Consider the following 15812-nt stretch of genomic DNA (forward strand, 5'->3'; position numbering starts at 1 on the left):
ATCATTCAGAATCCAGAATCAGTGTGGATGCCTTCAAAGACAAGTGTCAAGTTATTAAAACCTACCCAATTCCCTTGGTAAGGCCCATCAACTTTCTATAACAGTGTTTGTTGAAATGTGGAAGACAGCGTGGGATGAGACTACCATAAAAGAGTGATAATCAATGGTTAATGGATTATTTTAAACTGGTTTTTCCAGGAAGCTAAGCATCATGCCCTATATTAACATTACATAGTCTTGAAAAATACAAAGAAAAATTCCATGCTTTTTAGGTTATTTTGATGATATAATTTCCAAGATATAAACTTTAAATTCTGATGCTATATTGTTCATATACTACTCCCACCCCCACCCCCAACTCAGCAAGAAGTCACACCAAAATGAGCGCAAAGGAAGTATTGCCTGGATTTAAAATCCTCCATAAGAATAGCCCTAATGCTGGAAGTTTCTGAACTCTTCAAAAGGGAATCGGTATCGGTCAACATTCCCGTCACCTCTCGGCTCTTGCAAGGCAATCTTCAGAAATGGCAAGGGGGCAACCTCACTCATTCCAAAGCCAACCCTTGAGCTCGTGCTGAAGGGGACACAACAGAGGGGCGAAGAGGGGCTCCCCCTGCCCCATCCTGGGCTGGGCTGCTATCCCCTTTCAGGCTGGCATTGAATGATAACGAGCTGGCTAATTACTAATACCTTCAAGGGGTTCAAAAAGAGGGGTTCATACGCACACAAACCTGTTTCTCAGTACTTCTCAATGCAATACTCCTTTCAGGGGGAAAACTGGCGATAGATATAAAAGCCCAGATGTGAAACATGGACTCCTCAATAGGAATCGCTCAAGGAGTCTGTGTGTAGGTACAGCTGTCCTATGTAATTACACTTCAATCAATTCGGCATCTTTCAAAAGTACTGAGAAGGCCTTGTAATCTTCTGTGCTGCTTAATGCCATCTCCAGACTGGAGGCTAGAAAATGTAACCAACTTGCCCGTTCTTTTGGGCCCAAAGATTTAATCAAATGCAGGCAGACAAGATACATTTGAGACAGTACATGTCAATTATTAAAAAGTATTACATAAGTTGTTTAATGAAAGTTTAAAATATGGGTAGGATGCTATAAAGTCTCAAACAAGCAGGGACTCCTCTCTAAGGGAACCAAGAGAAGTTTGAAGTCAATTCCTCTCTAAACTATTCTGAAAGGCTTGCCAAGGGTTCCATTTAAACACAGTGCTCTAAAAAGATCCAGTTGTGTTTTTTCACATTTACTAGAAGCTTCTCTTAATGAAACTATGGTTCGTTTTGACAGTATTTGCCAAAACATTAGAAAGAACTGCATAGATAAGAATATAGAAATAACTGTAAACATCTGTTTAAGAATCAGAAGAATTCCTACTTTCTGATGCATAAATTCTATGCTTTCGGGCACACAGACCTTCCTTCCCGACCCTCTGCACCGAGCAGCCATTGAGACGAAAATCTGAGGCCTAACTTCAGCTTCACCACTATCAATATTTGCAGATCTTTTTGAAAAAACATGGTGGATAGCCATGCATTTGAAAGGCAAGATGTCGTATCATTTGTAAACAAAACTGGTCTTCAATCCTTAAGGGTAGTCAAACTGAATGCTGACATTGGTAAGATCAAGATCAACCTGAAGGCCAACTCTAGAAATGCAGGCAAAAGAGGCTTCTCCCCTCTGGCTAATAAAGGGAGCAAGGGGAACAGGGGAGAGGAATTAGGGAGGAAATACACATTTCATTTATCCCAACAGAGGAATACTTATTCCCTAAAACATTCTTACATGAGAACCGCAAAGGAATGTATAGGAGAAGTCCACAGAGGCTGCTAGTAACAGAGGCCTGTATACGGACTGGAGTAGCACCAATAAGTTGTCCTTGAACCACCTGCAGGAACTAAGCTCCCAATCGCTTCCCACAAACCAGCAGAGCTCCCTCTGGCCGGCACTGGAGAAAGTGCTGCAGCTCTGCAGGGCGGAAGCTGAGAGTAAAGCCGAGTCCTTCCGTGGAATCACCTTCCGCACAACCAGGGATCAGAAGGAAGCAGGCAACGCAGGCCTGCTCCGGCCACAGCATTTTCAAAAGTTATACATCCATCTTGTCTGCACAAGAGACGTCCGCTTGGCGCCAAGCCTCTTCGTGTGGTGATGCAAATAAAACAACCTTCTGCATTCAATACTGTGACACAACTACATTCTCGAACCTCGTTCCTGCAAAATCTGGAGAGAGAAAAAATTACACTGAGAAATTAGATTTGACACAATCTTCCATGTGGGTTTGTATACTAAACATTGTTTACTTTATTCTTGTTTCTAAGAAACCCCATGCCTCTGGTGCAAATGCAGACCAGCACAAAGTCAGCAAACGATCATTTAGCCACAGAGCATAAATATCTCAGCCATGAACAGTTTGTGCACCTCTTGTCACCAAGACACTGGAACACCCCCTTCTGCAAGGGAAGATGTAGCTCACTAGAACGACTGGAGGTGCTTTGTGACACAAAGCTTATTTTAATCATCTGTGGGCCCTTTATCCCAGCAAAGCAGTCTGACCACCAGCCCTCCTGGAGGGAAAGCGTCTGAGAACCCCTGCACTGAGAAGGCCTGTCCCTGTCTGTCCGGGAGCTGAGTCCCTGGCCCTTGCACTATTCCAAAATCTGGATAATGATACTTCAATCTGCTTTTGCCCAGGATTAGGAGTTAAGGGATGTAGAAATACAAAAACAAGAGGCAACAGTGTGTGTGTGGGGGGAGCAGCAGGTGGCACTTGGACCTTTTGGCCTTCACACTTGATCTAACATTAGAGGAGGAAAGCCAAAAATCAGGAGGAGCCTGGGAGCATCTTTGTAGGCTAACAAATTTTATTAAAGGGCAAACGCTTCCATGAGCTGCAGCTCAAAAGAAACGCAGCTGCAAGTTAAGCTGCTTCTTACAGCTCCTCAAAGGTGCAGAGTAAGGGCAAATAATGCAACATATCCTTGAATGACCTGAACTGAATATGGAGACACCTTGTTGGCTTTTGGCTTAGCAAGCATTATAATCTGAGAAATAAAGCAGCCAAACTAGTTCATTTCACAATAACCGTCACATTCTTAGAAAAACCAGCAGTCATTAGGACCAACAGAATCTCAGATTTTCCAATCACATATTTTAAGGACCAGGACTGTGTGACTTCCTGTTTCAATGCAATAGCTTTTTATTTTTCACTGGAGTGTTTTTATAGTTTGTGTCTAAAATGCTCATATAAACTCATTTTTCTCCCTTTTCTCCAATTCTCACCATCACTCTCTTTTTATTAAAGTTTATTCCGGAAGAATTAGAAGATGGCTTAGTCATTTCATGTTAGTGCACAAAGTAAAACCATGGCTGTCATAGTAGTAAAAAGGAAGCAAAAATACCCTTAAAATCTAGTCTGCACTCTTAAAATAGCTTGAATTCTTAGCCCCCGTAATCAGTCCCTTTGCCTAGTGCTCCCTTGCCCGAGGATGGAGACCCACCTGCACCCCTCTTAACTAGAGTGGCTGGCATTCCTGATGGCAGCCCTCCTTTGGTTCCCCTTGGCAGAAGAGAAGGCCAGATCTATGTGCCATGGGCAGGTGCCCATTCATCTTCTGAAGATTCTTCCATTCTCCTTCAGGCTAGTTTGGGCTTAAATGCAAATGGCATTGTCCAGACATTGAAACTTCACCAATTAAACCAACATTGACTCCCCCTGCTTGCTCCACCCAGCACTCACCCCCCCCCCCCCCATGGAAGAAGCCAGGGGACACAAACAGAATTCTTCTGTAGTGGGATGTTGGGGTGGGGGGCGCAGTGTTACTTCAGCATTCATTTCCAACACACCATCTACTTAGCCTGAAGGCCCCCAACTCAGGTCAGGATCTGAAACGGCAATGCGGACAACAAGGGTCCCACACATGGGCAGAGACAAGGCTGCTTTCTTACGAGGAGTCCCATTAGCATTGAAGTGTAGAAATACAGGGGAAGACCCTGATGTTTTGAGTTGACTGGCACCTTTTGATTTCTCCGTTAAAGAAAAAGTTTAAAGCTCATTCTGAGCTAACCTGATTGTTTTTCATTCTCTGCTGAAAAAAGGAGGTTGTGGGGGAAGCAGGACCGTCATATCGCTGCCAAGTTTTTCTCATCTGTGAAAGGCTCACAGTTTTGGTTCCGTCCCAGAGCCAGGTGCTACCTGGTCAAGGTCAGGTTGTGCTGTCTCGGGACTACTGAGGCAGGGCCGTGCAGTGATGGCGCCAGGCTTTCATAGAAACCTCTTCCTGGCCTTTAAACTGGGAACTTCCACCCAGAATCCTGCACAGTGGGTGGTGCAAATTGGCCGCCCTTGGGGAGGGGCATCTCTGCAGTTGTTTTAAGGAGCTCTTTGCTGGAGATTTGGGTGTCATCTTTGCTTGGCATGTATGCCTTTTATGTTAGGCTTTTAAATCTGTTTGCTTGAATTAATAATAAAGCTTAAAAATTCTTATTCGCTGGTGTGTTTGTTGTCCAAAAAGACCAACTGCCTGGGCACCTGAGCCCTGGCAAGCACAAAGCCCAGTGCCAAGCTCTTATGCGCTCCTCTCCTCTCGATGACTCACCTTTGCTTTCTCGCTGGGCTCGCTGGCTGTGCCATAGGGCGTGTTGTGCAGCTCCTTGGAGACAACGCAGAGGAATTCTGCCTGGTCCTCATTCCCATAATTATAGGATGATCCGATGCTCACCAGCTGGAACAGGAAAGAGAGGCTTAGAGTCGCTGCTGTTGCTTGCAAAGGGCCCCCGAGGCCTCACACCACACGGCAAGCGTGTCCAAAGGCCAAAGCTCCACTAGCTGGAGGGCAGTCCTCTCTTTTTATTCCTAACCCTGGCAGAGAGGAAGAGCAGGGCCGTCACTGGAGGCCTTCCTCATGAGCGGAGTTCCAGAACATGGACTTTGCCCATGATGAGGGCTCACCCGGCTCCTGACACTGCAAGTATTTAGGGGCAATTAATAAACCTTTTAAAAGATTTGTTGCAATTTCCCCATCTCTTATTGGTGTTCTTTTTTTAGTATCTGTCCTGTAAATTCCAAATTAAATACCAACATGCAGATTAATGGAACAGCTGGTAAAATAATTGGCATGTTCCATCAAACGATCACTTCTGCTCAGAAACTCTAACACCCACTTTCCTCGTCTTTCAAAGCAACGTGAAGCCCAGGAGCCACAGGCAGCTTTGCCAAGCAGCCTCACGCTACCAGTAGCGTTTCTGGAAAAGGAATAACCGCCCGCCTTGAAAAGAAGCACCTGGTACTAAATGCGGCCACACAAGCAATCTTGGGCACCCAAAGAACCGAGTATGTAACAACTCGGGGGTGGGTGGGACTTGGTTTCCCTCCCCCCCCCCACTAAATTTTTTTTTGTTCTATTGTACTTTACTAATTTATTTGATTCTTTTTGTTAGTTTTTATTGTTTTTTATTTTTATTTTAAAAATGGTTTTACATTGTGTAAGCCTCCTCGAATCAGCAAATAGGTGGCAATATAAATTAAATGAATAAATAAATAAACTTTGCTGCAGTGGCTCCACTGGATGCCAGTTTGCTCTGGATCCCATGCCAGGTGCTGGCTCTGATCTTAAAGGCCCACTTGGCACCGTATCTCTGGAACCATCTTCAGCCCCTTACACTGGCCCATCCCACCCAGGGCGGGGCACATGCTGTGGACCGGTCAGTTAAAGAATTCTGACTGGTGGGGTCCAGGAAGAGAGCTGCCTCTGCCGAGGCCCACCCTGTGGCGGGACCCCCTCTCCTTTTGGAAAGGTTTGGAAACATGGCTCTGCTGTCTTGCTTGGAGGAGACGGAGGTGGAGCTGATTAGCACCTGGAAAGCCCCCGCTTCCAATAAACTGAATTATAATCATCCTTGCCTTTTTTAAAAAATTGCATATTGGTTTTTAATGTTTTCATATTTTATTTGTATTCTACCCAGAGTCCCTCTGTGAAGGAGATCAGTGATTTCAAAATCTGACAACTAAGTAAAATCAATGAAAGAAAATAAATCCCTCCCCCCATTGCTGTTGTGACCCTGAAAGCAGGCTGCCAAGTGTCTCCAAGCCTCTCTCTCTCATAACACACAAACACACACGCACACACGCACACACACAAGCCAACTCCAGCTGCTCCACTAACCACCAAGCAGCTGATCCACACACCAGGGATTCCCCTGGGACCATATGCTTTTCAATGTCACCTTTCTTCTCTACAGGTTGTATCAGTCCGACTTAAATCCTGGTTTGCCAGGGAAGGCCCTGGAAATTATCGTTGATAGAAATGCTCAAATATATCACAACCCTGAATAATCTTTTATATGCTTAAAAAAGAGCTTCAACAAAGGAGAAGAAACAAAATTATGCAATAAAGATCTTGGGCGAAACAAAGAAAAATTACTGCCTATTCTGGCACCTGGTTTCCTGATCTTCTATAACTCACCTAACAACAATAATTTAATCTGTGCTGATTCTTGGAATGGACATTTCAGCCATTTATTCAAGACATCTCTAGGTGAGAATCCTTCAATTTTGCTACCCTTCCTGAATAGACCCATTTCATGTATAAAACATCAAAAATAAATTTCTCAATTGGAGAAAAGGCAAATCCCTCGGCAAAAACAATTATACCAGAATTTCCAAAATCCAACCCCACCTCTGCTAGCTCCTCTCTTCATCGCCACAAATAACTCTTTCCAGATTCCAAAACTGGGCTTAATCCTTCTTCCCATGGATACAAAAGGGGACCAGTCTTATCCTATAAACTATCAGCCTCTCATCTGCAATTAGTAGCTTAAACATATATTTTTTCATATTATAAACTTTCTCATTGTAAGCTTTCTAAAAACATCCTGACCTCAAGGCAGACAATGTTCAGACCGGATCATTCAACAACAGATCATAACATAATATGACATCATACCAGCTGAGAAACCTTCCCAAAGATTTCTTCCCAAAGGTGCCCTTCAGAATTATAAAGGAAAACAATTTAAACTGTTTTTGAAAAGAACACTGTTCAGAAATAAAACATAAGCTTGCAGAAAAGGAAGAGGAAAAAAACAGATTACCCCAATTTGTTTTTTCACCCTTATGACTGCTGCAGCAACCCCACCCCCAAAGGAGCAGCCATGTTACCTTCACAGGTAACGTTTTCTTAAGAGGCACCATAAATAGGAGGCTCTACGCTATGTACAAAAACAAGGAGCTCCTTCCAAAAAGAACCAGAGGCGAAGGGAGCTAGAGAAGAGACAGAGGTCGTCCCCCACTCCATGGATTGCCTCGGTGGGCCTAGTTGCCTCTACCTGTCCCTACCTCAGTCTCAAGACAGGAAGGGAAGTATTGGCCTTCTTATAAAAGAGAGACGTACGGGTGACTGAAAGCGCAGGTGCAAAACTCTCTGACACCGAAGCACACTAAAGTAACTGACACACTAATTTCAGAATATTACTTACCAATTTGGCATTACTTAATAGCACGGATATTATTTTTGATGGGATACTGCTACTATTAATCTCTTTTTGATATTGACAATAATGTAGTACAGATAATCCTCGACTTACAACCAAAATGGAGCCCATAATTTCTGTGGCTAAGCAAGACAGTTGTTAAGTGAGTTCTGCTCCATTTTACGACCTTTCCTGTCACAGTTGTTAAGTTAGTAGCAGGGCTGTTAAGGGAATCTGGCCTCTCCATGGACTTTCTTGTCAGAAGATGGTCTGCAAAGGGACCACCTGATCATCCCAGGACAATCGTCATAAACACGAGTCAGCTGCCAAGCGCCTGAGTTTTGTTCATGTGACAACTGGGGAGGCTGCAGCAGTCATAAGTGTGAAAAAGTCATAAATTGCTTTTATCAGTGGCGTTGTAACTTTGAACCAGTCACTAAGCGACCTGTTGTAAATCGAGGACTACCTGTGTGATATTGTGGTGCCTTATATATACCAATGTAATAAAAGTTCTCTCTCTCTTTTTCTCTCAGCTGTGCCTGTATCTGCAAAGGAAGTGAAATCTCGTTACGTTACCTGTTCAAATTTCCAGCCATCAGACATGGTGGAGACCATCTGAGTCAACTCCTCTTCCTGGCACTGGAGCACTCTGTAAACATGCTTGACCGGCACCTGTGGCAGAGAACAAGGCTGCTGGGACCAAGGCAGGGAATGGACAGCCCATGGGGATGCTCAAAAGGAGCTCTCCTGAACACACACACACACACGGTCACAGCACCCCCACCCACCCCCCGGGTGGGACTGGCCTCACAGACTGTCAAAGTGGCATCAACACGAGAGAAGAAATGCTGCTGGAGCCGGGGAAGGCGACGTTCCTCTTCCACACTGGCAATCTCACGTACTGAAACAGCCCCAAACCAAACACCACTTACTCAGAAAATCAAAGAGGGCCCCACCTGTGAGATTTTACTGTCTCTTTCTCTTATTTTGTCCTTCACCAGTTTAATTAAGGATGTGATGTTGTAGAATTCAGCTTCTTCAAGCACACCTTGAAAAGGAAACCAAGTTGCAAAAGACAAAACTTAATTCTGGTGGCAAACAACGTGAGCCCAGGCCACAAACCGCTATACCACCTCTCTTCCCGCTTTCAAGAGTGGCTGTGGAACACAAGAACAACAGAGCCCAGACAGGTGGGAAAGGGCAACCATCTGCATGACACCAGGTTCCTTTTTGTTTCTTCAAATATGTTATAATTAGAAATATTCCAGCTGAAGGAAGGAGGTTTTGAATGGGGAGGGAAGCATATTTGGAGGTCTGGCTAGCCTTACAAAGTGAGACTGGGGTCTCTAGTTCTTCTTTATTCCTACTTTTTATTGTTTGGAAGAATTGTTATTTTATAAGAATCAAATGCCAGGAGCAGTTTATTTTTCAACATTTCAAGCCCAAGAAATTCAAAAGGAGGCAACCATAAGTTGAGGTGCCAAGACCAGCCAACCTGTGCAGATAATCATGCAACTGCTTTCCAAATGAAGCAATTTGAAAACTAATTTTTGGAGCCAACGAATTTCAGAAGAGTTTTACAGAATTGCAAAACATACCTTCCTCCGCCAGGTCTTTATTGATAACAAGTTTCCCATGCCGGAGATAGTTCAGTACCGGTCCAAAATAGGTTGGATCTCTGTCTATTAAATAGGCACCTGTTTCATCCTAATTAAAGGAAATACATTTTATTTATTTGGTACACACCCCACTTTTCCAGCAATCAGTTCTGTAAGCAGCTTTTTAAGTTTTAACAATAAAACAAATAATGTTATTTATATCACTGTGGCCTTTGTGGGGAGATCATGCTTATTGGTTTGACATCCTCGAGGCAATGAATTAGGATATGATTTTCAAGAGGATTTGCCAGCTGTGGGCTAGGCGACAAAGGCAACCAAGAGTGGAGAGAAACTTTATTCAAAACCTGAACTGTTAAACAAATCACCAAATGTTTAAATTAAAAGATCAGCATCCCCATGCGTACCTGAAAGGACCAAAATTTAAATGCAGAACTCAGTTGTAATTATAACATTCTCTCAATTTACTAACAAACGTTAGTTTTATTTCTTTGAAAAATTCATGTGGCTATGACAGGGGGAGAAAAAAGATTGTCAGGTCCACCATCTTTGGCTTGGTACGGCACTGGCGTCTGTCATCAGAGGACTGGGGGAGGGGAACAAATGGGCAATAAACCAGCATGCACTTTTGTGTGGGAATTCAGGAGGGGGATGACAGCTGAAGAGTGTCACCGAGGGACCAGTTTGTGCCAAGGAGTCTTCAAGGCTGTTTGCCCCGAGTGTGGAAAGTTACCAGGCCAAACACCTCAGGATTCCCAAAACATCCAGGTGGCATCGTATATTGTTGCATTTGGACTGGTCAAGGGGAAATGGATGGGACTGAAGGAAATAGATTTATCTTGTTGCACAGGAGACTCAAATTCCACCTGACTTTACTGCAATCAGCATCTCTTAGTAAAGGGACCCTTTGCTTCAACAAATGGAGTTGAGGTTTTTTTTCTTCCCTAAGGGATCAGGCTTGGGGCAGGTCTGACATTAGGCAGAATCTGCAATTGTGGTCAACCTGGAGAGGACATCATCTCTATTGTGGAGACTGTGCCCACGATGTCGGCTCAAGGGAGCGATCAGGAAGGGATCGAATGCTGGGAGAGGCTTCGTCCAGGCCTCCTCCGGGACTGGATCTCTCTGAGTGGATAGGAGAGGCCGTGACCAAACGAGGCCCAGGTGGTTCTTGGGTGTTGGGAGGAAGAACGACCCACGGGGATGAACTACTATCAAGCTAACACCTCAGAGTTCTCAAACACCTATGCGGCACTACACTGGCTACCGGTGAACTGGTGAAGGGGCGGTGGTGTTTGAGTTGGGAAGAATAGCTTAATGCTTTGCGCAGGAACTTCAGGTTCCGCCCGAACTCTCTGCAATCACTTTCTCTCAGTAAAAGTGTCTTTTGACAACTACTTGTTTCAAGAGTCATACTTTCCTGAGGGAGTAGCTGAGGGAGGCCTTTAAAGTTCCTAGTGGGATAGGTTTTCCAGATGTTCTACCACTCTGGTAAGCCCAGAGACATGACACTAAGATCCAATCAAATCGAACCCTTTATTTGCTTGCCTCTAATGGAGAAAATCTTGCAAATGAAAGCTATAAACTTTTAGACATTATTCTCCTCTATCAAGCTCGGGAGAGCCCAGTCTCTGAATCCTTTTTCTGGGAATGTTCTGAGTTGGCAGCTGCCTCAGAGGCTCCTCCTGCGTAGAAGGGAAGGGACCTTGGCGGCCTCCAACCCTAACCCATTCAGGTCAGGGAATCTCAGATCATCCATGACAACAGGCTGCCTGAACTTTGCTTTGACACCCCCAGTGATGGACTGTCCTGTGGTTTAATACTTAACAGGAATGTTAAAGTATTATTTTGAAATCTTTGAAATCTTACTCAGTAAAGCTCTCATCCCTCACTACGCGTCCCATTCTCAGATACCAGAGAATAAATCTACATCCTCTTCCTTGGTAGTGACTTTCAAGAACTAAGGCCTGCTGGCTTGTTTCATCTAAGCTTCTTCAGGCTAAATATACTCGGTGCCTTTAAATTTTTCATAGGATTCAACCTGCAAGCCTCCTTTCATTGTCACTGTTTTTCTGAGCAATTTTCCCAGTTCCTCAGCATCTTTCCTGAATTATGGCAACTAGAACTGGATACAATACTCCAGTACAACACAGAACTATCCCTTCCTATAATCTCATCACTATGCCTCGGTTGATGTGATCCAAGAATACATTAGTCCTTTTGGCAACAGTAGCACATTGCTGGCTCATGGTTAATTTATGGTGCACCAGAATACTGAGATCCTTTCAAAAGTACTACTGCTAGTACCTATCAATCTGATTTTTCCTATTTAAGTACAGAACCATACACGCCCTGCAATGAACTCCATTTTGCTGGGTAAGACTCAATGTTAAGGTATATCAAGAGCCTTCTGAACCTTGAGCTGGTCTTCTAAGGAGTTAGCAATCCACCCCAACTTTGGGTTGGCAGAAAACGTGATCAGCACTTTATCTCCTCATCTAAATAATTCATGAAGAAACTGAAGAGCCCTGGGGCCAAGATGACCCTGCGATCCCACACTGAATATATTCCTGATGACGAATATCGCCAGAACATAAACATGCACACCTTTACTGGTGAAACAAAAAGGTGTAAGAGTTGATGTTGTAAAGGCATACAAAATTCTGGGATGCATCATCATCAGCAGGAAAAAGGAGGTCCTAATCCCGCTTATATCAGGCCTATCAAACTGGCAGCCCGCAGGCCACGCCCACCCCGGCTCCACAAAGGCAAAAAAAAAAAAAAAAGGTCACGTCATGTCACATGATGCGATTGAATCTGACACCCATGCACACACAGAGGTTCAGCCAGACCCCTGACTAAACTGGAACATTGTGCCCAGCTCTGGAGACCCCACTTAAAAATAGATGTAAGATTGAGCGAGTCCAGCGATGAGGAACAAAAACGGTGCAAGCTCCAAGGGACAAAACATATCAGGAGAGATTGGAGGAACTGAATATCTACTGTCTGGAGGATGGAAGGGAAAGAGGGACATGACTGAAACCTTGAAATATATGAAAGGTGTGAATAAAGTTCTAGAAGGTTCTAGAACTAGGTTCTATTTTCAACATTAAGCAAAAATCAAGAACCTGGGAGCATAATCTCAAACTGAAAGGAGGGAAGTTCAAACGTAATGTTGGAAAGTATGACTTCACAAAAAGAGTAGAGGATGCTTGGGACCAATTTCCAGCGGATGTAGCACACCAATCATCAACAACTGTGTTTAAATATGCTTGGGATAAACAAATCTCCATCTTCTGACAAAAAATAAAAAATATAATACAATTAAAATAAATTAAAAAATAAAAATAACCAAAAACGATACATTAAAAAAAATCCCCTTCAAAGGACAGACTTGATGGACCACTAGGTCTTTTTCTGCCATCAGTTTTCTACGTTTCTAAGACAAAGAACCCAAGGACCACGAGTGGCATACAGGAGTACAACCACTTTGGGTCCATCTAGTAGTGGGACCATCCATCCATTTTGTTTTATCCCAAGTTGCCGCCTGGATGCCACCAGGAACCAGGGAAAACATAGGAAAGATAGAGGGAGGTGCAGAGGCGGCTTAAGTGGCCTGCTGACCAAAGAAGGAAAGAGGGTGAGAGGCAGCAGGGAAAAGACTGGACTGCTTAATTTCTAGTATGCACCTGTCTTTTCCAAAAGGGAAAAGTAACTGACTTGTAAGAAGCTACAGCATGGGGAGCAGAAGAGAAACACATATTAAAATAGGCAAGGGATTGGTAAAAGAGCGCCTAGTTGCTTTGAATGAGTTCAAGTATTCTGAAGCAGATGGATTGTATCCCAGAATGTTAGAAGAATTGGTAGATGTTATCTCTGAGAAACTGACTGAAATCTCTGAGAGATTCTAGAATGCAGGGAAAGTCCCAGAAACCTGGAGAAGAGTTAATATTGTCCCAATATTTGTTTAAAAGGGTAAACGTTGATCCAGGAACTATAGACCAATCAGCTTGACCACAATACGTGAGAAATTCGAGAAATGATAATCAAGCAGCGCTTTTGCAAGGCTTTAGAAACGAACAGGGTGATTATCAAAAGCCAGCATGGATTTGTTAAAAACAAGCCATGTTTTTAATAACCCTGGTCCCTATTAGCCTTGGAATTAATTTTACCGTCAGGAAAGTTTTAATAAACAACCCTAATTTATTGCTTTCTTTGACAATGACCCCAGATTATGATCTAAGAGAATGGCGCGGATGTACTTTACTTTGATTTCAGTAAGCATTTGATAAAGTGGGCCATAGCTTCCTTGTTAATAAACTAGAACGATGTGGGATGGACTGCAGCTGGTTGAGCTGGGATGAGTATTCACTCACTCACTCAGTTCATTGCAATTGTAAACCAGAACAAATCATAAAATAAAATTTAAGACATTTGTAAAACTAACTAGTATCTAGAGAGAGATCCAGAATACCTTCTATATTAAACATTAAAATTATATTAAATATCTAAAATTACAACACACTAATAATAGCAATAGCATTTTAAGACTTACCTACTACTTCAAAGTGCTTTACAGCACTTTGAGGCTCTAAGCTGTTTACAGAGTCAGTCTGTTGCCACCAACAACTGGGGTCATTTTACCAACCTCAGAAAAATGGACAGGATTGAACTGATGGCAGTGAGCTGAATTAACCTGCAATACTGCATTCTAGCACCCTGACTGCTCTTTAGAAGGCCAGATCCTGAAGATGAAGCTCAAATACTTTGGCCACCTCATGAGAGGGAAGGAAGGGCTCGCTGGAGAAGAGACGGAATGGTGGGAAAGATTGAGGGCAAAAGAAGAAAGGGACGGCAGAGGAGGAGGTGGCTGGATGGAACCACTGGAGCACTCGGGGTGAGCTTAAATGGACTCCAGAGGATGGTAGAGGACAAGAAGGCCTGGAGGAACGTTGTCCATGGGGGGGGCCATGGGTCGGACATAACTTTGCAACTAACAACAACAATGCTGAAAGAGAAGAGAAAGCTTTCCAATGGCTGTGTAAAGTAGCTGGCAGCAGTGACCAATGGAGCTGTTATGCACCGGGGAAAGGAAGGCTTCCCTAGATCTGTTTGCCTCTCTGCATCCTTTAGGCCACTTTAAGACTTGGGGACACAACTCCCCAAAGCTGGCTGAGGAATTCTGGGAATTGAAGTCCCCAAGTCTTATAGCGGCCAAGGCTGGAGCCCCCTGCTTTAGGCATCCCATCTGAAGCACCGAGGAAGAAGAGGAGCCTAGAAGAGCTCAGAGATTAGATCCGGGGTCCCCAGACTTCAACTCCCAGAATTCCTCAGGCAGCACAGAAGTCCCCAAGTCTGGGGACCTCTAGATTAGGTGCAACCCCCTTGATTGGGGGGGGGGGGCGGAAAACTCTCCGGAAGAATTCGTGGCGCTGAGCTCCGAGGGCAGCCGAAGGTTTACCTATCTACCTTCCTGGACTTCGAGTTCACCCTGTTTGTCCCCCAGGCTTTGTGCGTTTGTAGACGGGCCCTTGTGGTCTTTAGACCCCTCGGGACTCCACTTTCGGGGGCCGGAATTCAACCGCTCCGGAGAGGAGGAGAAACACCGAAGCCCGTCAAGGAGCCGGGCAAGCGGCTCAGCCTGAAAGAGCCGAAGGGCGGCTGGAAGTTGGAAGCTTTTCCTCGGGCAGGGGAAGTTCCAGGAGGCCTTTGGGCAGCGGCCCGCCTGGCTGCTCCCGAGTCCCGAAAGCTCGTCGCTTGCTCTACTTTGCGGCCGGGAACGGTCCCTAAACGGAGCTCCGCGTCGAGGTCAAGTTGAGGGGAGAGAAATCTCCTCAGAGCAAGCGGGAAACAAAACCTCCGCTGTGGCCTGCATAGGACGCGCCAGTAAGAGCGGATCAAACGAGGACTAAGCGGGCGGTTGGGGATCTCGAGCGGCTCCCGGGAAGGACCGAGGCGCCTGCCGGCTCCGGCCTCGGCCCGTCCCCGTCAGGCGCCCGGCTGAGCCCCCGTCCCGGGCCGGCCGGGTGCCGCACTCGCGGAGAAGGCCGCGCGGGGCCCCACCTTGTCGGAGTCGAGGTCCGGGTCGGCCTGGCAGAGGCGGAAGAGGAAGCTCTTGGGGTCCCTGCAGAGCGTCTGCCGGGTGGTGAGGAAGCAGGTGCCGCCCACGTTCAGCCGGACCCACTTGCCGGGCAGCGCCGCGGGAGGCCCGCCGCTCGACGGCGGGGCGGCGGCGGCGGCGGCGACCCTGGAAGGGCTGCAGCGGCGGAAGGGCGCCGAGGGAGGCCGGCCCAGGCTCAGCCCGCCCGCCGGCGTCGCCGGGAGCTCGCAGGGACTGTCCGTCGCCATCCTGGCCCGGCGCCAGAAGGTCCCCTCGCCAAAGGCGTCCCGGCCGCGCCAGCCGCGCCCCCCCCGACAGCCGCGAGCGCGCGTGCGCAGGGCGCCGAGGGAGGAAAAGGCGGGGGGGGGCTCCCCTCACTTCCGGTCCCGCTGGCGAGCCGGGTCTTCCGGCTCCTGCCCGGTACCGTCCTCGGCTCTAGCTCAGCTGGAAGCGGCCTCGGAGGAGGCGGGGGGTGGCGGTCGCTCGAGCGGCGGAGGGCTTGGGAATCTCGCCCCCAAATAACATCGGGTTGGTGGTGGCAAAGCTCCCCGAGTTGTGAAGGAGCTGGCAGGGGTCACCTCGGAACTTCCGCCTCCCGTCTTTCAAAGATCCTGGAGCACCG

General features: G+C 46.0%; 1 protein-coding gene across 1 annotated transcript; it reads right to left on the minus strand.

Annotated features, from left to right (window-relative positions):
• Positions 1 to 988: 988 nt before the first annotated feature.
• On the minus strand, positions 989 to 15556 carry KCTD5 (potassium channel tetramerization domain containing 5). The gene is made up of 6 exons (XM_026683572.2): positions 15154 to 15556; positions 9073 to 9181; positions 8431 to 8522; positions 8051 to 8146; positions 4606 to 4731; positions 989 to 2230 (listed from the first exon to the last, which is right to left on the minus strand). The coding sequence occupies exons 1-6, from the start codon at positions 15436 to 15438 to the stop codon at positions 2201 to 2203; spliced, it is 738 nt and encodes a 245-aa protein (XP_026539357.1). The 5' UTR covers positions 15439 to 15556; the 3' UTR covers positions 989 to 2200.
• Positions 15557 to 15812: the final 256 nt, after the last annotated feature.

The sequence above is a fragment of the Notechis scutatus genome, chromosome 12, assembly GCF_049901735.1.
Source record: "Notechis scutatus isolate UNSWTSFEM ecotype Mainland chromosome 12, rNotScu1.2, whole genome shotgun sequence".
Lineage (NCBI taxonomy): Eukaryota > Metazoa > Chordata > Lepidosauria > Squamata > Elapidae > Notechis > Notechis scutatus.

Bases quoted from the DNA above. Each gene is read 5' to 3' on its own strand.
- KCTD5 (XM_026683572.2), bottom strand. From the start codon at position 15,438: ATGGCGACGGACAGTCCCTGCGAGCTCCCGGCGACGCCGGCGGGCGGG. The intron at 8,523-9,072 runs GTATGTTTTGCA...TTCCTTTTCAAG, and splicing joins TAAAGACCTGGCGGAGGAAG to GTGTGCTTGAAGAAGCTGAA. The intron at 4,732-8,050 runs GTAACGTAACGA...TTCCTGTTCCAG, and splicing joins ATGGCTGGAAATTTGAACAG to CTGGTGAGCATCGGATCATC.